The sequence below is a fragment of the Pelophylax lessonae genome (assembly GCF_965119305.1).
Source record: "Pelophylax lessonae genome assembly, chromosome: 8".
Classification (NCBI taxonomy): Eukaryota; Metazoa; Chordata; class Amphibia; order Anura; family Ranidae; genus Pelophylax; species Pelophylax lessonae.
Genome location: NC_138775.1, coordinates 254,933,407 through 254,957,754, shown reverse-complemented (window position 1 = coordinate 254,957,754; position 24,348 = coordinate 254,933,407). Strand labels below are relative to the sequence as shown.

Here is a 24,348-nt window from a genome sequence, read left to right as displayed (position 1 = left end):
GGCACTCTGCAATTGATTGGGGGCAATGCTGTTGGCACTCTGCATTGATTGGGGGCAATGCTGTGGGCACTCTGCAATTGATTGGGGGCAATGCTGTGGGCACTCTGCATTGATTGGGGGCAATGCTGTGGGCACTCTGCAATTGATCTGGGGCAATTCTGTGGGCACTCTGCATTGATTGGGGGCAATGCTGTTGGCACTCTGCAATTGATTGGGGGCAATGCTGTGGGCACTCTGCAATTGATTGGGGGCAATGCTGTGGGCACTCTGCATTGATTGGGGGCAATGCTGTGGGCACTCTGCAATTGATTGGGGGCACGCTGGTCACTCTGCATTGACGCCCCCCCATTGCTCAGTCTAAAGGTTTGCGCTTAGAAATTTTTTTATTTGCTCAGCACAGTAAAAAATTAGAGGGAACATTGCTGGGAAACCTTTGTTTTTTGTGCATTGCCCTTCCATGGGCCCCATTCTGCAAAGACCAGTTAAAGATTGGGGTGGTTGCCACTTTTTTGTACAAATGCTTTTTCCTGCCTGCACCAGACTGGGTCTCAAGAATGGATTTTAATTATAACTTATGGAGAGTTTTTGTACATTACATTGTGACATATTTCATGACTTCGGTCTGTAACCCAACGAGGCCCAAGGGGCTGTACACATTTTATATACTTTGTTTTCTGGTTATCAATACCAATAAATTGTTAACCCTTTCTATACTGGATGTTCACCTGACTCCTTTATCCATTGCATCCCAGTGTGGTTCATGCGCTGCCTTCCTCATGTACTTTTGTCTGTATCATCACCCTTCCTATGCTCATTGGTTAGCAGCAGAACAACCACTGGGGAGCCTCACAGGCTTACTTCTATCCCTCCACCCTACAGGCACCCCAGGAGCACCTCTTTTGTGAGTATTGCTTTACCCAATGAGGTCATCCCTACCCGTCTGTAAAAACAGAGCAGTCCACATAATTGACCCACTGCAGTTGATGTCTATAAAAATCAAGGATGGAAGTTTACATATTTCACGCCCAATAAAACACATACAGGACATTTCATTCAACAGTGTAGATGTTGTGAACAGACAAACAACCATTTCAAGCCAGGAGCTCACAGAAGACTTTATACCAAGACTATATATCAAAAAGACGAGAGAAGGAGAAATAACCCTTGGCCATTCCACAAAGGAAGGGAACATTTTAATTCTATTTAGTAGAGAATAGATATAAATATATCATGATTTCTAAGGTCTGGCTGTGACAAATATCCCATTTCCAGGCATTTGCGCTGTCTGGACAGGCGTGTACCCTGACAACTCCTCTAATCACTTCTTTCTCTATAAAGAACACACTTGGATTCAATTAATGCTTCTAATTCCTGGGATTTTGCCAAGAGAAGGTTGAGACTGTCTCGCACCCAGCTCTGCGCCAAGCTTCCTCCACTCCAGCCTAATGATCTTCATGCTTCTCTTGCTATCTATTTTACGGTATTTATTTGACATTTAAAAGAGAATCTAAGGCTTAATTTTTCCATTTTGTGTTTAACCTCTGTCATCTAACTCTGGTTATGTTCAATGTGCAAAAATATATCATTCATGAGAGCCTGTAACAGGGGCCTCTAAACTCCGGCCCATGCCTGCAGCTAAGGTCAGTGGCATGCACCTATTCAGGATAAAGGTCAGCAGAGGCTGTCAATGGTCTTCACTGCAATCTCCATCCCAAACCTGCACCTGGGCTCTGTATGGAGGAATTCTGATGGGAACCATGATGTAAGGGGGACTATAATAGGGACTCTGATGTAAGGGGTACTCTTATGGGACCCTGACATAAGGGGAACTCTACATCAGAGTATCCATCAGAATCCCCCCTACATCAGAGTCCCCATTAGAGTATCCTTAATGAAGAAGTAGGACCAAAGCTTTTTTTGGTCCTACTTTTCCTATGGATCACAGGAGTACACTTCATTCTGCACCCCTGTGACCCGTTTTCAGATAACAGTGGTCTAAATTCCACTGTTGGCTGACATCACTCAGCCTGTCCAGGCTCTAAAAAGACCTGGAGGCGCTGAGAGCTTGAGTTAGCCCCTCCCGCCTCCTCTTCAGCCTGGTCCTTTAGTGAGCACTGGAGGGGCACAGCAGAGAGCAGTGACTGAGAACTGAGCGATCAGCAGTCTTTGATTGCTCAGCTCTCAGTCATAGATGCAGCAGAGGACAGATGCAGCATCCACCTAGGTCAGTATATATATATATATATATATATACACACACACACACACACACTGTATGCATATTTATTTATTTAATTTTTTTGGAAACCCATACTTTTTTTTTTATTTAGGATCCCCATTAGAGTTCCCACTTACTTCAGGGTCTCCATTAGATTCCCTATTACATCATAATCCCCATCAGAGTCACCTCTACGTCAGCGTACCCATCAGAATCCCCCTTACATCATGGTCCCCATTACAGGCAACTCTGATGGGGACTATGACATAAAAGGAAATCTAATGGGGACCCTGAAGTAAGGGGGGATTCTATTTTTGAAAATTTGTTTTTATTGAAGTTTTGCACACATAAACAGACAATACACTGCCACGCAGGGCAACATTTACAACCAAGGACAACAGGTCAACCCCCCCCATCCCACCCCCCCCTCCAGGCTCCACCCAGCGCGTCCATCACAAAAACAAAGCTTCTAGCAGCAATAAAAATACCCCCCAAGTCCGCTCCATCTACCAAGGAGCAAGGTCATCAAACACAGACATTAGCACAGTACAGTACCCGCAGTAAGGGGGGATTCTAATAGGGACCTTGATCAAAAGAGAAGTATGGGTTTCCTTAAAAAAATATATATATTTATACTCACCTAGGTGGATGTAGCATGGCTCCTATGCTGCATCTGTCGCCCGCTGCTTCAAAGACCGCTGATTGCCCAGAAATCAGTGACTATCAGTTACCGGCTCTCTGCTCTGCCCCTCCGAAGGAGACCGAAGGGGGGGGGGGGGGGGGGGGGGGCTAACAAGCTCTCAGCAGCTCTGGGTCTTTCCAGAAAGAATACCAGAAAATGGGTCACAGGAGTTTAGAATGAAGTGCACCCCTGTGATCCATAGGAGAAGTAGGGCCAAAAAAGCTTTGGCCCTACTTCTCCTTTACGGGGGACAATCATAAGGACTCTGATGGGGACCCTAATGTAAGGAGGAGACCGTTATGTAGGGGGGGCTCTGATGGGGACCCTAATGTAAGGGGGGACCATGATGTAAGGGGGGCTCTGATGGGGACCCTAATGTAAGGGGGGACCATGATGTAAGGGGGGCTCTGATGGGGACCCTAAAGAACTCTAAAATATACATTGTTGCCCTCATATCGAAAAGTATGGAGAGCCCTGGCACAGAGCATGAGACTTTTCTTGTGTTTAATGTTGCTTGACTGAGATACACCAAGACAAGTCTGCAACAAATTATGTTAGCAGCAGTGCCACAGAGAAGTGTCCTACTCTGCGGCCTCTGTGTAGTCCCCCTTTAAGACTTCTGTGTCCCACCCTGTTGAAGTATGTGAATTTTTAGTGGTATATGTATCATAGCACAGGAAACACTGCTATAAAACATCCTTCTGTTTAAAATCATCTGCTGCTTTTTTTATATGAAGGTGGAATTTCTGGCAAAGCAACTAAACCGGGACTTGGAGAGAAAATCACCACCAAATACCTACTTGTCACCTAATGATTAATAACAAATTTGGAGAAGGGTCTTATTTATGGGTGCCCTTGGCTGCCTTGGTTCATCACTGTCTGCATTGTATACAGGATCATACATTTCATTTAAACAATGTAGCAGTGCAAAGCCAGAATAAAATGGACATTTATCTCTGTATATGAGAAATATGATCGGTCTGATGCTCTTTAATCATTATTATTATTGTTATATTTATATATGGAGCCAAGATATTCTTCAGGGCTGGGCAATAAGCGGGTAAACATGTAGCTGTTAAAATATACAACATACAGCTGTATGTAGCAAGGCAATAAACAGTTTTTAACCTGAAACATATGGAAGTTCATAAGAGTTCACAGATTTTAAGTGTTGTGTATAATGGTGGACATACATGGGGTAACAATGATCACAAAGGCAAAATGATTGGATAAGATTCTATGTCTGTGAATTATGAGAATGATCATAAATGCAGATATAATAGTAAAATATAATGTGTGAGCGTTATAAGCAGATTGTACAACTTTTAGGGTTGAACTCCAGGCAGAAAAGAAATACAATGAATTCATATCTCTGCAGAAGTTAATATGTCATTGAATGTACTTTTAAATGCAAGCAGTGTGTACAAACTTTTGACTTGGTATCAGCCTCTTGCAGTCCCTGTACAGCAGCATTCAAACTGAGAGAGGCTGGGACAGCAGGACTGGAACCCAATCAGGTTGGGTAGTGACAAGGGAAATGCTGCTAGAAGAAAAGAGCAGAGGAAGGACCGTGTCAGTCAGCTGCTGCTTGATCACTGTCTAGTCAAAAGGTTGGGAACAATAAAATGACACCTCTGTATTCCTTACATAGTTACATAGTAGGTGAGGTTGAATAAAGACAATAGTCCATCCAGTTCAACCTGTGTAGGTGTGTGTGGTCGTACTCATCTCACATACCCCTGAATGTTCTGATCTTTGAGATGTACATCTAAGAATCTTTTGAAAGCCACCATACTTCCTGCAGAAACCACCTCTTGTGGTAGAGAATTCCACAATCTTGTAGCCCTAACAGTAAAGAACCCCCCACGTTGTCTGAGGTTAAAACGCTTCTCCTCTAATCGCATTGTATGCCCTCGAGTCCTCATGCAATCCCTCCGATTGAATAGCTTTTTTTCTATGCCGAGATCACCATTGAGATATTTATAAATTGCAATCATGTCCACTCTCAGGCATCTGTTCTCCAGGGAGAATAAATTAAGCTCTTCATAATTAAGGTCCTCCAATCCCCTAATTAGTTTAGTTGCCCTTCTGTGGACTCTCTCCAGCTCCAACACATCCCTCCTGAGGACTGGCGACCAGAACTGGACAGAATACTCCAGATGTGGTCAGACAGAAGTTTTATAACTTTAACTGAAAGAGGTGTCATCCACCTTGCTGTGTAAATCCCAGGAGTAAATAGACAGAAATAGAAATCCTTGGCAGGTAAAACAGCTCCTATATTCATATTTTATCTGTATTTTTAGCTGTTTGCCTGGAGCTCAGTTTTAAAGTTAGCAGTCATCATTTTAGAAGCAGATATCATTTAGCCTGTCATTGCATTGTAGTTTGACTGTTCATAATAATACACTATATTGTCAAAAGTATTGGGACACTTGCCTTTACCTGCACATAATGGCATCCCAGTCTTAGTCCGTAGGGTTCAATATTCAGCTGGCCCACTCTTTGCACCTATAACAAGAGGGGGGATTATGGTGCGAGGTTGTTTTTCAGGGGTTGAGCTTTGCCCCTTAGTTCTAATGAAGGGAACTCTTAAGGCGTCCGTATACCAAGAAATTCTGGACAATTTCATGCTCCACACTTTGTGGGAACAGTTTGGGGATGGTCCCTTCCTGTTCCAACATGACTGCGCACCATAAATGCGCTTTTGGAAGAATGGTCAAACATTCCCATAGACACACTCCTAAACCTTGTGGACAGCCTACCCAGAAGAATTGGAGCTGTTATAGCTGCAAAGGGTGGGCCAACTCAATATTGAACCCTACAGACTAAGACTGGGATGTCATTAAAGTTCATGTGCGTGTAAAGGCAGGTGTCCCAAAACTTTTGAAAATATAGTGTATATTGGTTGAATTTCAAAGATATGGTGGTAGGTAATTGGCTCCTGTCTAAATTTGCCCTAGTATGTTAATGTATGAATGTGACATAGGGACCTTAGATTGTAAGCTCCTTGAGGGTAGGGACTGATGTGAATGTACAATATATATGTAAAGCGCTGTTAATTGACAGCGCTATATAGGTACTTGAAATAAATAAATAAAAAAAACGAAGTATTTTCAAATACTGGTTTTCCAACAAATTGGAAAACAATTTCAGTTGAGTCATTAGTGATCATTTTTGTTGGTTGGTGTTCTTTGAAACCTAAAATAGGTTGAAAATCCAGTCTAGTAAGAACACACAATTGGACAGACTAAAGCCCCGTACACACGTAGCGATTGTCGGCCGAACGATTGGCCGTCTTTTGTCCGGTGCTGTCCTGTCGGTTTAAAAGTGCTAAAGACTGCACACGAATTTTGTCGGCCAACAACAGCCGACTGCAGAAGTGATGTCATGTGATGGTTAACTTTCCGTGTGTTTTTTCTTCTCTGAGCATGCCCAGTCTTGCTCATCTGCTGTTTGTCGGCCGAATTCTGTACTGACTGAGGAACAATCAGCCGTTCTGGTGTTGGCCAACAAAAATTTTAAAGCCTGCACACCAGATTTTGTTCGCCCGAAAAGTCGCAGTCGGTTGTCGGAAGCATCATACTAACAAGCCAACAATCGGCCGATCGGACGTTGGCCGAATATTTACGGCCGACAATCGCTACATGTGTACGGGCCTTAAGGCTTTTTTTTTTTATGAGAATCAGGCTTATGGGTTAAAGTGAATTTAAACCCACTGGATTATAACACCTCTACCACCCATGCTTGTTACCCTGTGCCCAAAACTATCAACATGACCCTTGTTGGAGGAGGTCCTTCCAATCGCTGCTTCACATTTTCTTCCAGTTAGGACCACAGCCAAAGCTAGGATCTATGCAAGGCAGATACACAAATTGACTTATCAGGCAGGGACAGTCAATCGGTGCATCTGCCTTTCCCAGATACTGCCCCGGCAAGCTGATCAAGGAAGAGATCAGGTAAGTAGATCTTTTGGCTGGTACGCTCCGGCCATCAGGAAAGCATTTAAAGGGTCTTTCTCGTCCTTTCTCAATGGCTTAGTGGTTAACACTTATGCCTTGCAGCACCGGGGCCCTTGGTTCAAATCCCAGCCAGGACACTATCTGCATGAAGGTTGCATATTTTCCCTGTGTTCATGTAGGTTTCAAAAATTGTATGTAGGGAGTGAAGGCATGTGCTGGTCTACACACAGAAAGGGTGCAGTCCAAGCATCAGGCCTGGGGGTTTAGATGTGCCACATATACTAACAAAAGAAATTTATTTTCACACTTCCAAACCATGTAAAAGGTAACAAATATAATTTTATTAGGTTTATGTATACAACAGTAGGGAGTATAAAAGTTAAATGTGGTACAGCAATCATAAATACATATTATTACATTACATAAAGCCCCAAAGTGTCCGGGCTACATAGGTATAATGAAGAGCTGGAACTACGCGTTTCGCATGAGATGCTTCCTCAGGTTCCAGCAAGGTAGAAATAACAATATGTTCCAATGAAACTGGGATAAGATATATCAGATAGATATATGTATATATCAGGGTATAGGTGAGTTACCCAGGGAAATGGTGGATATAGTGTATTTAAAAGATATAATATATCACCGGGAGATAGACTTGGAAGGATATGACCATATCTCTCAATAGCGCTGTATGGGGATGCTTATGACTAAGAAGTCAATTGTAGACATCCAATCTGGTTCCATCAGCGTTCAATGAGAGAATATGTCAATCGTAAAGTATAAAGGTTTGCAGGTAAGTATAGTCCCGTGTGTTACGCTGGCCAGCGTAACACACGGGACTATACTTACCTGCAAACCTTTATACTTTACGATTGACATATTCTCTCATTGAACGCTGATGGAACCAGATTGGATGTCTACAATTGACTTCTTAGTCATAAGCATCCCCATACAGCGCTATTGAGAGATTTGGTCATATCCTTCCAAGTCTATCTCCCGGTGATATATTATATCTTTTAAATACACTATATCCACCATTTCCCTGGGTAACTCACCTATACCCTGATATATACATATATCTATCTGATATATCTTATCCCAGTTTCATTGGAACATATTGTTATTTCTACCTTGCTGGAACCTGAGGAAGCATCTCATGCGAAACGCGTAGTTCCAGCTCTTCATTATACCTATGTAGCCCGGACACTTTGGGGCTTTATGTAATGTAATAATATGTATTTATGATTGCTGTACCACATTTAACTTTTATACTCCCTACTGTTGTATACATAAACCTAATAAAATTATATTTGTTACCTTTTACATGGTTTGGAAGTGTGAAAATAAATTTCTTTTGTTAGTATATGTGGCACATCTAAACCCCCAGGCCTGATGCTTGGACTGCACCCTTTCTGTGTGTAGACCAGCACATGCCTTCACTCCCTACATACAATTTTTGTTCTTTTTGGGGGAGGTGCCAATAGACGTTTATTTAAATAACCACTGTGTCCCCCACCACAATTCCTTCATGTAGGTTTCCTCCCACACTTCAAAGACATGCTGGTAGGTTTATTGACTCTGTACATGTGTTATTACATTCATGCCAGTCCCAAGCCCAAGTAATTGGGGAGGTTTGAGAAAGGACCTGGTGACCTATCTCGTAGAAAATTGCCACAAAAATGTTATACAAAAGGCTTTCGAGTACACTATATCACCAAAAGTATTGAGATGCCTGCCTTTACACGCTCATGAACTTTAATGGCATCCCAGTCTTAGTCCGTAGGGTTCAATGTTGAGTTGGCCCACCCTTTGCAGCTATAACAGCTTCAACTCTTCTGGAAAGGCTGTCCACAAGGTTTAGGAGTGTGTCTATGGGAATGTTTGACCATTCTTTCAGAAGCGCATTTGTGAGGTCAGGCACCAATGTTGGAGAGAAGGCCTGGCTAACAGACTGCACTCTAATTCATCCCAAAGGTGTTCTATCAGGATGGGATGAGGTCAGGACTCTGTGCAGGACAGTTAACTTTCTCCACCCCAAACCCGCTCATCCATCTCTATATGGACCTTGCTGTCCATAAAGGGTGGGCCAACTCAATATTGAACCGTTCAGACTAAAAAAGAAAATAAAGTTGCATGTAAAGGCAGGCATCCCAATACTTTTGGTACTTTAGTGTATATTAGATATGGTTCCCAGAAAGCTGGCCCATAGAACTGGCATGAATCAGATACAACAGAATAGATAAACATACGTACTGGCAGGAGTTTGTGGGGGAGTTGTCATGGCTAAAGTCACACTGATCGAAATTCAGCCAATTCAGCAGGGACTGGTGAAATTTCAATCCATGTATGGTCAGGGAAGTTATACAGAAGTCAATCTACCAATCAACTTCTGTAAAACTGCCTTGTCGGATTTTCCCCGCTCAATCAGCACTGCAAGCTGTAGCCTGCAATGCTGATTTGCATATTCTGACAGCCTATTCTGGGCTGGTTTAGGTAATTTAGGTTGGCCCAAACACTTTTGATTGCATGCAGACATCATCTGTCTATCTAGGAGATCTTTGTGCAATTGATTACTTTTTTTACAGAGACTACTACTGTGTATACAGTATGTTGCCATGTCAAGGTTGATGTGACTCTTGTTGGCCAAGCTGGGACTAGGAGGGGGCAGGAGGGGTACTGCTCTGGGTGCAGTGTCTTTATGTGCTGGGGAAGGCACTGTGAGGAGGCAGCCCTTAGAGTACATTCAACAGAGCTGAGAGCAGAGCCTGCTCTCAACCTGTCCATCCTTTACTGATCCGCTCTGCTGCCTGGGAGCTGCGCTACCTGACAAAAGGAGCCCAAGCAGAGGAGCAGTGATGTTTCCAGTAGTGAGGTTTATTGTCTGCATCAGTGACAAACTAAGGGGGCGCGGTCCACATTGCGCACTGGCACTCTGGGGGTATCATGGAACCCAGCTGCAGAAGGCAATAAGCGTATTTTGATTGGTTTGCGCAAAAGTTATTACGTCTACTAACTACGGGAAAGATTTATGTCATTTTTATTGTTTTTTTTTTTTTGCTTTTTTTTACTAGTAATGGCGGTGATCTACGATTTTTTGCGGGACTGCGACAGATTGGACACCTAACTGACATTTTTGACACTTTTGGGGGTACCAGTGACATTACTACAGTAATCAGTGCTAAAAATATGCACTGTTACTGTAATAATGACACTGGCAGGGAAGGGGTTAACATTGTGGGTGATCAAGGGGTTAAATGTGAGCCTAGGGGAGTGATTCTAACTGTATGGCGGATGGGCTTGTGGAATGACCATAGAAACCTGTAATCCTATATAGAAGGATCACAGGCGCTCTGTGATAATTCCAGGGAGAAGGACGGTCAGCTGTGTTTACAACAGCTCACTGTTCTTCTCTCTCAGCGGGGAACGATTGCGGGTGTAAGGCGGCAATCGGAGCCGCCTGCCCACTGCATCGGCTTCTCTGCTGACGAGCGGGGGCAAGAGCTCGCCCCATAGCCTCCTGCTCGCGACCGCTGTACAGCTAAGGCGATTAGCACAGGAGCGGCTGCAGCGGGCGGTCGTAAAGAGGTTAAAATGCCACATGTACCACACAGCCAGTATTTGCCAGGTATTTCTGCAGCTCCTTTAATGTTGCTGTAGGCCTCTTGGCAGCCTCCCTGACCAGTTTTCTTTGGTCTTTTCATCAATTTAGGAGGGACGTCCAGTTCTTGGTAATGTCACTGTTGTGCCATATTTTCACCACTTGTGAACCATATATTCACTGTGTTCCATTGTATATCTAATGCCTTGGAAATTCTTTTGTACCCTTCTCCTGCCTGATACCTTTTAAAAATGTGATCCCTCTGATGCTCCGGAAGCTCTCTGCAGACCATGGCTTTTGCTGTAGGATGCCACTAAGAAAATGTCAGGAAAGACATACTAGAACAGCTAAACTTTATTTGGGTTTAATCAGAGCCACTTTAAATAATGGCAGGTGTGTACTGACTCCTATTTAACATGAGTTTGAATTAGGGATTGACCGATTATCGGCACCAACGATATATTGGGGGCCGATATGCACTTTCCCCGATATATCAGTATGGGCCCCTGAGGTTACCGATATTGCCGATATTTCGGCAAAGTGCTATAACGGAGTGATTCCTGCAGCTAGAGGCATCACCCCGATACCGGAGTCCATAGCCGACGGTCGGCTGTCTTGTAATGTCAACTGATGTGGCTGAGAAGCCGCTTGGCTGTCATTACAAGGAGCAGGAGGGGACACCCCCCCCCCCCGGGGACATCCCCCACCCCCCCCCGCCGCCTTCAACGGCTCACCCAGGTCTCCCGTCCCACCGGGAGACCCGGGCATCCTACTTGCACGGTCGCCCAAGACCCGATCAAAGCCGCATTTGCCTCTGATCGGGTCTCCATGTAAAAAACCAGGAAGTAATGTCATGACATCACTTCCAGGTACTCGGCGGCAAATTCAAAAAACTGACAGCATTCAAAAGAGCCAAACTTGGCATTTTGAATGCTTTCCAGTGCCGAGGAGGGGTTTGGGGTCTTTTAGACCCCCAGATCCCTCCACAAGGAGAACCTGTAAAAAAAAAAAAAATAATAATTTTTTTTACATGTCTGAAAATATCGGCCAATACCGATAGCCAATGACCAAAATATTGGTATCGGTATCGGCATTAAAAAAAATTAGTTTGAATGTGATTGCCTAATTCTGAGCACATCTACATCCCCAGTTATAAGGGGGTGTGCAAACTTATGCAAACACATTGTTTTGGTTTTTTATTTTACTCCCCCCACCCCCAATGATTTCAGTTTGTTTATCAATTGAGTTGTACAGTTTATAGGTCACATTAAAGGTGGAAAAAGTTCTGAAATGATTCATCTTTGTCTCCTTTTTTTACATCACAGAAATCTAACATTGTAACAGGGGTGTGTAGACTTTTTATATCCACTGTAGGTGTACGAGAGCCCCAGAACACAAATATAAAGAGTGTTAGTTCTCTGATGCTGTATCAATCAAATCACAAGTCCAGATGAGGTTACCCAAAGACAGGAAGCGAAATAATGGGCCTGCATCATATAAAACTGTATGACCTGAGGACACATATTACTTCTGATTTTACATCTGGCCTTGACACATGGATGGAGAAATTAATTACGGAAACATCATTATTGGTCACAGAGTTTTTTAGATATTCTTAAAAAGCTCTGTGAGTAATAAGGACTTCCGATGCTAACACATACCTATGATGGCTTCCACATGAACCTGTACACTGGCTTTCTACGGGAAGTGGTGCTCAGATTGGTCGTGTTATCACAAATGTCAGGCGCAGCATAGGTGGCTTAAGATTTTGTGATTCTGAAGCAGCTGGTTTCTGACCACACACGGAGTGCTTTGGACGATAGGGGGATTAGAGAAAGCGATAAGCTTTCCTGAACAGATGGATTTTCTGGGACAGCTTAAGTGTGGTTGGATAGCCCAAATGGAATAAGGAACGTATTTCACATGACAGGTACAATAAATCCTGGAGATGGAACTGAGAGATGTAAAACGGTAAAAAACAGAGAAGACTGTCTTATAAAATGGCGCTGATACCTGTAGTTCCCCAGGTGTCTGTTTTCATACTCTTCCTTGGATATCTGTTTACGGACCTGAGCAAGCCGTTCTTTCTAGAAAACACCCAAAAAAAATTCCCATATTATGATACCTTTATATATAATAATCAGAAAAATGCTGACAATACATAAATAATACAATAGCTTTCAGGAGCGAGAGATCAGCGCTTATAGCTTTCTGCACACAACTCAAGGTAAAGAGCGTGATGTTCTGCCCTAAGACTCCACTCTTAACCACTTCTGGACCGGAAGATTTTCCCCCTTAATGACCGGGCCATTTTATGCGATTCGGCACTGTTTTACTTTAACTGACAATTGCGCAGTCATGCAATGCTGTACCCGAATAAAATTATTGTCCTTTTTTTACCCACATCTTTTGGTGGTATTTGATTACCTCTGCGATTTTTATTTTTTGCGCTATAAACAAAACAAAGCGACATTTCTGAAAAAAAAATTCTGATACTGTATATAACATTCCCAATAAAAAAAAATATTAAAAATCTAATTTTTTTGATAATTTTAGGCAAATTTGTTTTCTGCTACATATTTTTGGTAAATAAAATCACAATAAGCATATTTTGATTGGTTTGCGCAAAAGTTATCGCGTCTACAACCTAGGGGAAAGATTTATGTCATTTATATTTATTTTTTTTTTACTTGTAATGACGGCGATCTGCGATTTTTAGTGGGACTGCGACATTGCGGCGGACAGATCGGACACCTAACTGACATTTGTGACACTTTTGGTGGGACCAGTGACATTACTACAGTAAAGTGCTAAAAATATGCCCTGTTACTATAATAATTACGCAGGCAGGGAGGGGGTTAACTAAGGGGCAATCAAAGGGTTAAATGTGACCCTAGGGTTTTTTTTCTAATTGTGGGGGGGGGGGGGGGTGGGCTTATGGAATCAACACAGAGACCTGTGTTCCTAAATAGGAGGAACATAGGAGCTCTGTATTGATTCCTGAGAGAACAACAGTCTGCTGTGTTTACAACAGCAGACCGCTGTTCTCTCTCCACGGGGAGCGATCGCGGGTGACTCAGCTTCCCAGCTGGCAAAGGGCGGCGCGCATGCGCCTCCAGCTTCGCGCACGCACCCCCAGGATCGCTTCCGCGAACAGGTACGGCGATTGGCTGGAACCCGCCGACCTGCCGCCATATATCAATGCCGGCTGGTCAGCAAGTGGTTAAGCTGGCCATAGATGGATAGAAATTCTGCCGCTTCAGCCGGGAGTGGCTGAATTTTGATCCATCTATAGGCAGACTGGTTGCACAGAAGTCGATCTCTCAATTGACTTCTTTACAACCAGCCTGTTAGGTTGTTTCAGTCGGTTAGTGCCATCAACTATAGCCAGCAACATTAACCACTTATGGACCAAGCCTATTTCTGACACTTCTTGTTTACAAGTTAAAATCAGTATTTTTATGGTGGATGTTAGGGCTACAGGGAGGGTTAGTAAGATAGGCCATCATCATTGGCCTTATTCTATTCCCCCAACAACACATTCGATGTTGATGGAGGAATCCCTCCTGCGGAGCTTATATATTCTTGAAGGGGGGAGAGTTCCTCACTGGCAGAATACAATGATTAAATAAAAGTTCTTTATTTGTTACATGGTTATACAGGTACAGGCTATTCTGACGCGTTTCAGCTATGAAGACTTCATCAAAGCACTTTGATGAAGGCTCCATAGCTGAAACATGTCAGCATATAGCCTATACCTGTGTACGCATGTAACAAATAAAGTACTTTTATTTAAGAGCATTTGAGTTGCCAGCCTTTCTGATTCAAGAATTTTACCTATGGGACCGGATCGCCCCGGGCTAGAGCTCCGGATTACAGTTCATGGACTTCCACATTAGCAGTAGAGCTGGGGTAACACTTTGTTTTCTCTAATATTTACTCTCCCTGTAACCCTAATAATAAGCCTCACACTAACTCTTCTTGTAACCCTAACCCTCAAATAAACTTTCTGTATTATACAAATACTAACCCTCCCTGCAATCCTTACACCATCCTTCCCTTTAACCATTAGGCCCTTTTCACACAGGGAGTCCATTCAGATCCGCCTGTCAGTTTTTTGGGGGATCTGAATGCCCCCCCCCCCCAATGCATCTCTATGGGGCATCGGATGTCAGCGGAGACATGTCCGCTGACATCCGATCCGTCAAATCCGGACAGATGAAAACCCTATTTTCCATTCATCTGGCGGATCGGATGAGAACGGACAGACGGTCTGTTCCCATCCGATTCCCCCATAGAGAAGAATGGGGACCTGACAGCTGTGTCTACACACACAGCTGTCATCCGCCTGCTCAGCGGGGATCGGCGGATTGATCCCCCACTGAAAAAAACGGAGTCCGCCTGATGGACTCCGTGTGTAAAAGAGACCTAAAACTTAAGCTGGCCATAGATGGTTCATTTTTTTTTCTTAGCCAGGGGGCTGAACAAAAAAACAAACAGATTCCTTCATTCACACAAACAAGGTGGATGGAGGAATTCCCCCTGTAAGGACATTGTATTCTGACAGTGAGACTGTGGCAATACACTGATCAGCAGCTGAAGTTGATTAGCTGCAGCTGCTGATCAACAAGTTTTCTAGCTTGTCTGTAAAGCTAGGTTCACACTATTGCAGCTTTGTGGCTTCATCTGAATGGGCTGCAGTGTGTTTCATGCAGGAAAAAAGGTTCCTGCAGCATTTTGAAAACACAGTGGCTGGGAAATCACATGGTACTTTTGGTCTTTTGCAGTTTCAAGGATGAGACAGACCATTTAACACTTGCAGGGGTGCTTAAAATGATCAGATTTTATTTAAAAATGTAAAACTGATTAGAAAAGTCTTAGCTGGAGTTCATCTTCAATTTGTTAGTGTATCTAAATCTGCTTGTACATCTAACACTACCCCCCCCCCCCCCAGAATGACAATGCTGCTCCCCAAATGTGTCCCCTGTGCTTTTTCATGCAGAGGTGGGGGGGGGCACTCTAATACAGGAGGTGTGTTACTGGCCAGATCACCAGGTGAAAAAAGAGGGGCAAAAAAGCTTAAGGGCTCTTTCACACACTGAGTCCGTTGGACGGACTCCGTTTTTCTCCGCCGATCCCCCGCTGAGTAGGAGGATGACAGCTGTGTCTCAGCGCTGTGTGCGGAGACACAGCTGTCAGTTCCCCATGCATCTCTATGGGGGAAATCGGATGGGAATGGACCGTTGGTCCGTTCTCATCCGATCCAATCCAATCCGATCTGCTGGACGGATGGAAAATAGGGTTTCCAGCCGTCCAGATTTGACGGATCGGATCCAGTCGGATGTCAGCGGACATGTCTCCACTGACATCCGATGCCCCATAGGAATGCATGATCATGTTCAGATCCGCCAAAAAAACTAACAGGCGGATCTCAACAGTCCGCCTGTGTGAAAGGGGCCAAAAAAAGGAAAACAAATGCAGCCACCACATCTAATGATTGGTAAGCTGCCATATATTACATTTTTTGTTTTAGGCTTAATACCGCTTTAAAGAAGAACATCACTTCCATAGTGGAATTTTTTTTTTTTTTTTTTTAATCCCATCTTACCTGTTTTGATGGGTTATCCTCAGAATACATGCTCACCGGTCCTGTGGATCAAGCTTTGTCCTGTTGCAATCCGATGAGCGTCCACTGCAAGCCTGGTCCCACGCCGACATCTTCTTTAAAAAAGTGTTTGTTACCCCAATGTTTCATATTCCTGATATGTACCTGCTGTACCATGTATTTGTATGAGAAAGTATCCTGTTATCTTTGTATTGCTTCCTTTCTGTGAAATGCCTGGTGATCCTGGCAGTCTCTCTGCTTTCCTAATAAAAACTGATAACACTAAGCAGGAGAACACACCGTGGTCAGTTCTCTAGCTGTGCTGGGAACTCAGCCTGCTCTCCTCCAATGATCAGACTTGTCCTAACACACTCCCCTTGCACAGCTTTTCACTGGGAAGCTCAGTGTGTTGTTGCTTCTCCCCCCCCCCCCCCCCCCAGCTCTTATGCAGCTGAGAACAAAGAGAACAGAGGGAATGTGATCACTTACAAAAAAGAGAAAGTAAGGTATTTGTGACAGTATTCACCGTCACTGGAATTTAAAGACAGATAAGTAATGGTTTGGATTGCTTCATATTTGTCAGCAATATCTCCATATAGAAATATTAAGATTTATTTCCATTTGCCATGAAATCTGTAATTCCTAAATGCTGTGTATATTACATATCTTTCAATGCCAGACAGGTATTCCTTTTGTTGTGTATTGGGAGGGAATGTGGATTGCCCTTTTGCATTGTTACGTGTTAATGACCTCCCATTGTTCTGTCTGTCTGCCTTAAGAGAAACTTATAGGTATGTGGATTGGATGCTAAGGGGGAGGGGGAATTGTCCCACATTGTATATTTTGTACACTGTATGAGAGTGTAAAACTCTGTTCCTATTGGATGGTGAATATTATGTTCAGTCTTCAACAAGGTCCATCTGGGTGGTAACCTTGTGGGTGAAAACTGTATATAAGTCTTGTTCAATAAAGTTGTTGTAGAGTTCCTTCACCTCAATCTAGAGTTCTGTCTTTTATTGGGGGAATCTGCTGCAAGGGATTGCTATGGTCTTCCATACTCCCTTGGATAATCACTGAGCTCTTGTAAGAGCTTGTGTAAGAGCTTGTTCTTGCTGCACTCTCTGGGGAAAGAGAGGTTCACCCACAGGAACCTGGAGCCTTGTCGTAGGTCCAGGGTGGGTAGGAGATGCCAAGACCCTAACCAAGCTGCAGCGGTTCGTGGAGTCTGAAGTGCTTATGGGGTCTGGTGGAGTGCTTGGAGCCCTCGGGAAGCACTAGGAGCATCTGTCAACTGAGGTACCCGGTCTGGGGTGCCCTGTTCCGTTACAGTATTTATAATGTTTTTTTATATCTATACACAAATGTTTTGCCTTTCATTTGTATTTTAAACTGAATGGGTTGTTTTACAAGGTGATCGTTTACAATCACTTTATGACTTTACGACTTGATGTCATCAGCAGGCTTCTGTCTCCTCCAGGTTTTTGCTGACGTACATGTGCCGTGACGTATTATCAGATGACTGGCTGTAAGAACCAATAAAAGCCAACTGGCCCCCCTGATAATGCACATTGGCGCATGCCTAGTACAGTAACCCTACCCATGACGTGGGTATCCCTGAAAGCTGTGGGCAAAAGGAGGAGTCATTTTCAGCTAGGACGGAAGATTTCCCCCAGAAAATAAAAAATAAAATGATGTCCATATGTGAGAGCCGGAGGGGGTAGGAGTGCAAGGGTGTAAGGGTCCTTTCACACAAGCGATGCGTTCGGAGGACTCCGTTTTTTCTCAGCGGGGATCGAAAAGCGCCCAAAAAAACGCCTCAAAACAATACGCTCAGATGTGAATGGAGCCTTATACACTATGTTGTCAAAAGTATTTGGACGCCTGCCTTTACACGTACATGAACTTTAATGGCATCCCAGTCTTAGTCCGTAGGGTTCAATATTGAATTGGCCCACTCTTTGCAGTTATAACAGCCTCAACACTTCTTTGGAAGACTGTCCACAAGGTTTAGGAGTGTGTCTATGGGAATGTTTGACCATTCTTCCAGAAGTACATTTGTGAGGTCAGGCACTGAAATTGGATGAGAAGGTCTGGTTTGCTCTAATTCATCCCAAAGGTGTTCTATCAGTTTGAGATCAGGACTCTGTGCAGGCCAGTCAAGTTCTTCCCCCCAAAACTCGCTCATCTATGTCTTTATGGACCTTGCTTTGTGCACTGGTGCGCAGTCATGTTGGCATAGGAAGGGGCCATCCCCAAACTGTTCCCACAAAGTTGGGAACATGAAATTGTCTAAAATGTCTTGGTATGCTGACGCCTTAAAAGTTCCCTTCACTGGCACTAAGGGGCCAAACCCAAACCCTGAAAAACAACCCCACACCATAATCCCTCCCCCACCAAATTATTTATTATTTGGACCAGTGCACAAAGCAAGGTCCATAAAGACATGAATAAGCAAGTTTGGGGGGAATAACTTGACAGTCCTGACCTCCTTTGGGATGAATTAGAGCGGAGACTGCGAGCCAGGCCTTCTTGTCCAACATCAGCGCCTGACCTCACAAATGTACTTCTGGAAGAATGGTCTCTCTGTCCCAGAAGAGTTGAAGCTGTTATAGCTGCAAAGGGTGGGCCAACTCAATAATAAACGCTATGGACTAATGGGCCATACACACTGTAAGATTTTCTGAAGACTTTTTCCTTTAGACTTACCAAAACCATATAATATGAGGTCAAACCTAAACACTTTCAATTTGTATGCAATCTGGCAGGCCCTTGCACTACATAGAAAAGGTAAATCTAAAGGAAATCTAACCACAAAAGTTGGATAGTGTGTATCCAGCTTTAGACTGGGATGCCATTAAAGTTCGTGTGCGTGTAAAGGCAGGCGTCCCAATACTTTTGACAATATATGTATTTCACTTGCGAGTTCAGTACTGGTGATCTTAGCTTGAAAACACTTACCAGTTCCTCCTTCCTCCTCTCCAGCGTGTGGCGCTGTTTTTCCCAGTCAGACGACCCCGGCGACAGCCTTTTCATGGATCCCTGACCATAGAGTCTTTTTTGAGCCTCTGCCTTCTGTTTGGCCAAATTTTTCTTTTTATCGCTCGCTCTACAGAAAAAAAAAAAAAAAGGACAAATTGGAGCTCAGTAATGAAATATTAAAACGCTTGCTCATCTAACTTTATTACCAAAAAGTGCCTGCTGAGAAAAAGTCCCATGTGTGTTTACTTTCAAGGATAAAACAATTAGCATGTTTCTGTAACAGGTTTACAAATTACCTGCAGAACAACCAACAGATGATGCTTCTCTTTGTGCAACAAGCAAATCGGAATACTAAATAATACAATACAACAAAAGGCTAATGAACCATTACTACCCCATGTGCCAATTATCTAGACGGATTTCATGAAAGGATTGCTGCGGGGAAAATGGCTGCTGATACAAATGACGAAAATCGCAGTTTCAAATGTCTCTTTGTGTATTAATTCATTCCTTTATTGCTGTATCCTTTCTATATTTAAAGTGTAAACTTAACTCTGCAACTCAAAAAAAAACTATGCACACATACTGATGCTGATACAGTTTTTGTGATAAATACTTAAAGTGTTACTAAACCCAGGAGCCTGCATTCACTATATCTGGTCTCCCACACTACAAGGAAATGCAATTATTTTAGTAAATATAAACTGCAAAATATATTTTCTCATCAGCATTATAAAGCAGTCTTCCTGATTCCCCTATATCGATCTTCAGTAATCAATAATATGATCACCAGCAGAAGAGAGGAGGTCCTGATTCCTTTGTATAGAAATTTACATTGAGGGAACCAGCAGAAGAAAGGAGGTCCTGATTCTTCTATATAGAACTTTACATTGAGGGAACCAGCAGAAGGAAGGAGGTCCTGATTCTTCTGTATAGAACTTTACATTGAGGGAACCAGCAGAAGGAAGGAGGTCCTGATTCTTCTGTATAGAACTTTACATTGAGGGAACCAGCAGAAGAAAGGAGGTCCTGATTCTTCTATATAGAACTTTACATTGAGGGAACCAGCAGAAGGAAGGAGGTCCTGATTCCTCTGTATAGAACTTTACATTGAGGGAACCAGCAGAAGGAAGGAGGTCCTGATTCTTCTATATAGAACTTTACATTGAGGGAACCAGCAGGAGGAAGGAGGTCCTGATTCCTCTGTATAGAACTCTACATTGAGGGAACTAGCAAAAAGAAGAAGGTCCTGAATTCCCCTACCTATATTGATCTTCAGTTATGGCTAGGAAATCACCATCAGGAGTTAAGAGATCCTGATTACCTTTTATAGATCTTAGTTATCACTAGAAGGATCACCAGCAGGAGGATGAACTTCCTTATTTCTCTATATAGAACTTTATATAGAGGGATCACCAGCAGGAGGAAGGAGGTCCTGATTCCTATATAGTTCTTTAGTTATCACTAGAGAAATCACTATTATCAGGATGGACTTCCTTCTTCCTTTATATAGAACTTCATATAGAGGGATCACCAGCAGGGGGAAGGAGGTCCAGATTTCTCTGTATAGAACTGTACATTGAGGGAACCAGCAGAAGAAAGGAGGTCCTGATTCTTCTATATAGAACTTTACATTGAGGGAACCAGCAGGAGGAAGGAGGTCCTGATTCTTCTATATGGAACTTTACATTGAGGGAACCAGCAGGAGGAAGGAGGTCCTGATTCTTCTATATGGAACTTTACATTGAGGGAACCAGCAGGAGGAAGGAGGTCCTGATTCTTCTATATGGAACTTTACATTGAGGGAACCAGCAGAAGGAAGGAGGTCCTGATTCTTCTATATAGAACTTTACATTAAGGGAACCAGCAGGAGGAAGGAGGTCCTGATTCTTCTATATGGAACTTTACATTGAGGGAACCAGCAGGAGGAAGGAGGTCCTGATTCCTCTGTATAGAACTCTACATTGAGGGAACTAGCAAAAAGAAGAAGGTCCTGATTCCCCTACCTATATTGATCTTCAGTTATCGCTAGGAAATCACCATCAGGAGGAAAGAGAGCCTGATTACCTTTTATAGATCTTAGTTATCACTAGAAGGATCACCAGCAGGAGGATGAACTTCCTTATTCCTCTATATAGAACTTTATATAGAGGGATCACCAGCAGGAGGAAGGAGGTCCTGATTCCTATATAGATCTTTAGTTATCACTAGAGAAATCACTATTAACAGGATGGACTTCCTTCTTCCTTTATATAGAACTTTATATAGAGGGATCACCAGCAGGGGGAAGGAGGTCCAGATTCCTCTATATAGAACTGTACATTGAGGGAACCAGCAGAAGGAAGAAGGTCCTGAATCCCCTATATTGATCAACAGTTATGGCTAGGAAATCACCATCAGGAGGAAAGAGATCCTGATTACCTTTTATAGATCTTAGTTATCACTAGAGGGATCACCAGCAGGAGGATGAAATTCCTTATTCCTCTATATAGAACTTTATATAGAGTGAACAACAGCAGGAGAAAGGGGGTCCTGATTCCTATATAGATCTTTAGTTATCAGTAGAGAAATCATCATTAATAGGATGGACTTCCTTATTCCTTTATAAAGAACTTTAAATTGAGGGATCACCAGCAGGAGGAAGGAGGTCCTGGTTCATCTATATAGATCTTAAGTTATGTTTAGAGGGATCAGCAGCAGGAAGAAGATCCTGATTTCCCTATATAGATTTTTAGTTATTACTAGATGAATCAAAGGCAGGAGGAAAGGAGATCCTCATGACTGAAACCTTTAAATACAATAGGGTGTAAATCAGGTTTAGGAGGGCAGTATTATTCAATATCAAGCTAAGATCAATAACATGTGGACATGAACTCAAAGTAAAATGAGTAAAGTTCAAAACTAATCATAATGTTAGTATTCATTTTACCAAATGAGTAGCTGATGCTTGGAATAGACTTCCAGTAGAGGTGGTGTGTGAGAAGGTGCATTGTGATGCAGTGGCAGAAAACACAGGGAATTCAGGTGCAATAACAAGAAAATATTGTAACAGAAGTCCAGCAAAACAAACAGACCCAAAAGGAAGGCAACCCAACCGGGAACACTCACAAGTTGTAAGAGCAAAGCGGCAGTAGAGTGGTGGGCCAGAGGTGCCAACAGAATCTATCTCTAAGAGCTGAATGTGGCCTGGCCAGTCTGCACCTAAATGGGAAGACTTCAAGGAAGGATGGCGTGTCCCTGCACTTTCCCTACTCTTCCAGAATCTTTCCCTGACCCTAAGCATTGTCCATGACAAACGGGAGACCTGTCCCTACTATAGCCACTCACAAAATGAGTGCCAAACCTGGGAGCAAGGGTCTTAAATAGACTCTGCCTGACCCAAGATGGCCGCCAAAGTCAAATGGGGCATCAAGGAAGGATGGCGTGTTCCTAAACTTTCTTCTTCTCCAGAACTTTTCCCTGACGCTAAAGACATGCTAAACACAGTCCATGACAGATGGTAGACCTGTCCGTTCTCTAGGCAGTCACAAAATGCACACCAAGCTTGGAAGCTAGGATCTTAAATAGACTTTGCCTTACCCAAGATGGCTGCCAACTTCACATGGGGTGCCAGCATCCAATCGAATAGTGGCCTCCCTGTGACAGAGGAAACCACAGAGGAACTATGTTCCTATCAACTTCCTCCTCCACCTGCATTGCCACTGTGGACAAGTGCCAGCTGCAGTGGAGAAAATAGACTGCACCTGCCTACAAGTAAGTCAGTCAACAGTAAGTGGATTTAAACAGACAGATCTACACGATCTGGGCAGACTCAATGGACCACTTGATCTTTTTATTTTGTTTTTGTCCTGTCACCCCTTTTATGTTTCCAAATGGTATGGCAATTGTTTTATAGTACACAATATTTTAGCAAACTGAATGTTATATCTATCTATATACAGTACACCCCTCACATTTTTGTATATATTTTATTATATCTTTTCATGTGACAACACAGAAGAAATTACACTTTGCTACAATGTAAAGTAGTGAGTGTACAGCTTGTATAACAGTGTAAATTTGCTGTCCCCTCAAAATAACTCAACACACAGCTATTAATGTCAAAACCGCTGGCAACAAAAGTGAGTACACCCCTAAGTGAAAATGTCCAAATTGGGCCCAATTAGCCATTTTCCCTCCCCGATGTCATGTGACTCGTTAGTGTTACAAGGTCTCAGGTGTGAATGGGGAGCAGGTGTGTTAAACTCGGTGTTATCACTCTCACTCTCTCATACTGGTCACTGGAAGTTCAACATGGCACCTCATGGCAAAGAACTCTCTGAGTATCTGAAAAAAAGAATTGTTGCTCTACAAAAGATGGCCTAGGCTATAAAAAAAAAACCAAGACCCTGAAACTGAGCTGCAGCATGGTAGCCAAGACCATACAGCAGTTTAACAGGTTCCACTCAGAACAGGCCTTGCCATGGTCGACCAAAGAAGTTGAGTGCACAAGCTCAACATCATATCCAGAGGTTGTCTTTGGGAAATATACATATGAGTGCTGCCAGCATTGCTGCAGAGGTTGAAGGGGTGGGGGGGTGGGGGGTCAGCCTGTCAGTGCTCAGACCATACGCCACTCACTGCATAAAATTGGTCTGCATGACTGTCATCCCAGAAGGAAGCCTCTTCTAAAGATGATGCACAAGAAAGCCCGCAAACAGTTTGCTGAAGACAAGCAGACTAAGGACATGGAATATTGGAACCATGTCCTTTGGTCTGATGAGACCAAGATAAAACTATTTGGTTTAGATGGTGTCAAGCGTGTGTGGCGGCAACCAGGTAAGGAGTACAAAAACAAGTGTGTCTTGCCTACAGTCAAGCATGGTGGTGGGAGTGTCATGGTCTGGGGCTGCATGAGTGCTGCCAGTACTGGGGAGCTACAGCTCATTGAGGGAGCCATGAATGCCAACATGTACTGTGACATACTGAAGCAGAGCATCATCCCTCCCTTTGGAGCCACAGGGCAGTATTCCAACATGATAACGACCCCAAACACACCTGTAAGACGACCACTGCTTTGCTAAAGAAGCTGAGGGTAAAGGTGATGGACTGGCCAAGCAATGCTCCAGACCTAAACCCTATTGAGCATCTGTGGGGCATCCTCAAACCGAAGGTGGAGTGCAAGGTCTCTAACATCCACCAGCTCCATGATGTCATCATAGAGTGGAAGAGGACTCCAGTGGCAACCTCTGAAGCTTTGGTGAACTCCATGCCCAAGAGGGTTAAGGCAGTGCTGGAAAATGATGGTTGCCACATAAAATATGGACA

The 24,348-nt window shown here is 43.4% G+C and overlaps 1 protein-coding gene across 2 annotated transcripts in view; it reads right to left on the bottom strand.

Moving 5' to 3' along the window:
* The window catches only part of TTLL7 (tubulin tyrosine ligase like 7), a 233,242-nt gene that overhangs the window by 132,547 nt on the left and 76,347 nt on the right, over nucleotides 1–24,348 (bottom strand). For both annotated transcript variants that reach the window (XM_082265320.1, XM_082265319.1), the window contains exons 10-11: nucleotides 19,021–19,168; nucleotides 12,471–12,544 (exon numbers count right to left, since the gene is read on the bottom strand). In XM_082265320.1, coding sequence (XP_082121446.1) covers nucleotides 12,471–12,544; nucleotides 19,021–19,168 — 222 coding nt within the window. The remainder of the gene's footprint in view (nucleotides 1–12,470; nucleotides 12,545–19,020; nucleotides 19,169–24,348) is intronic.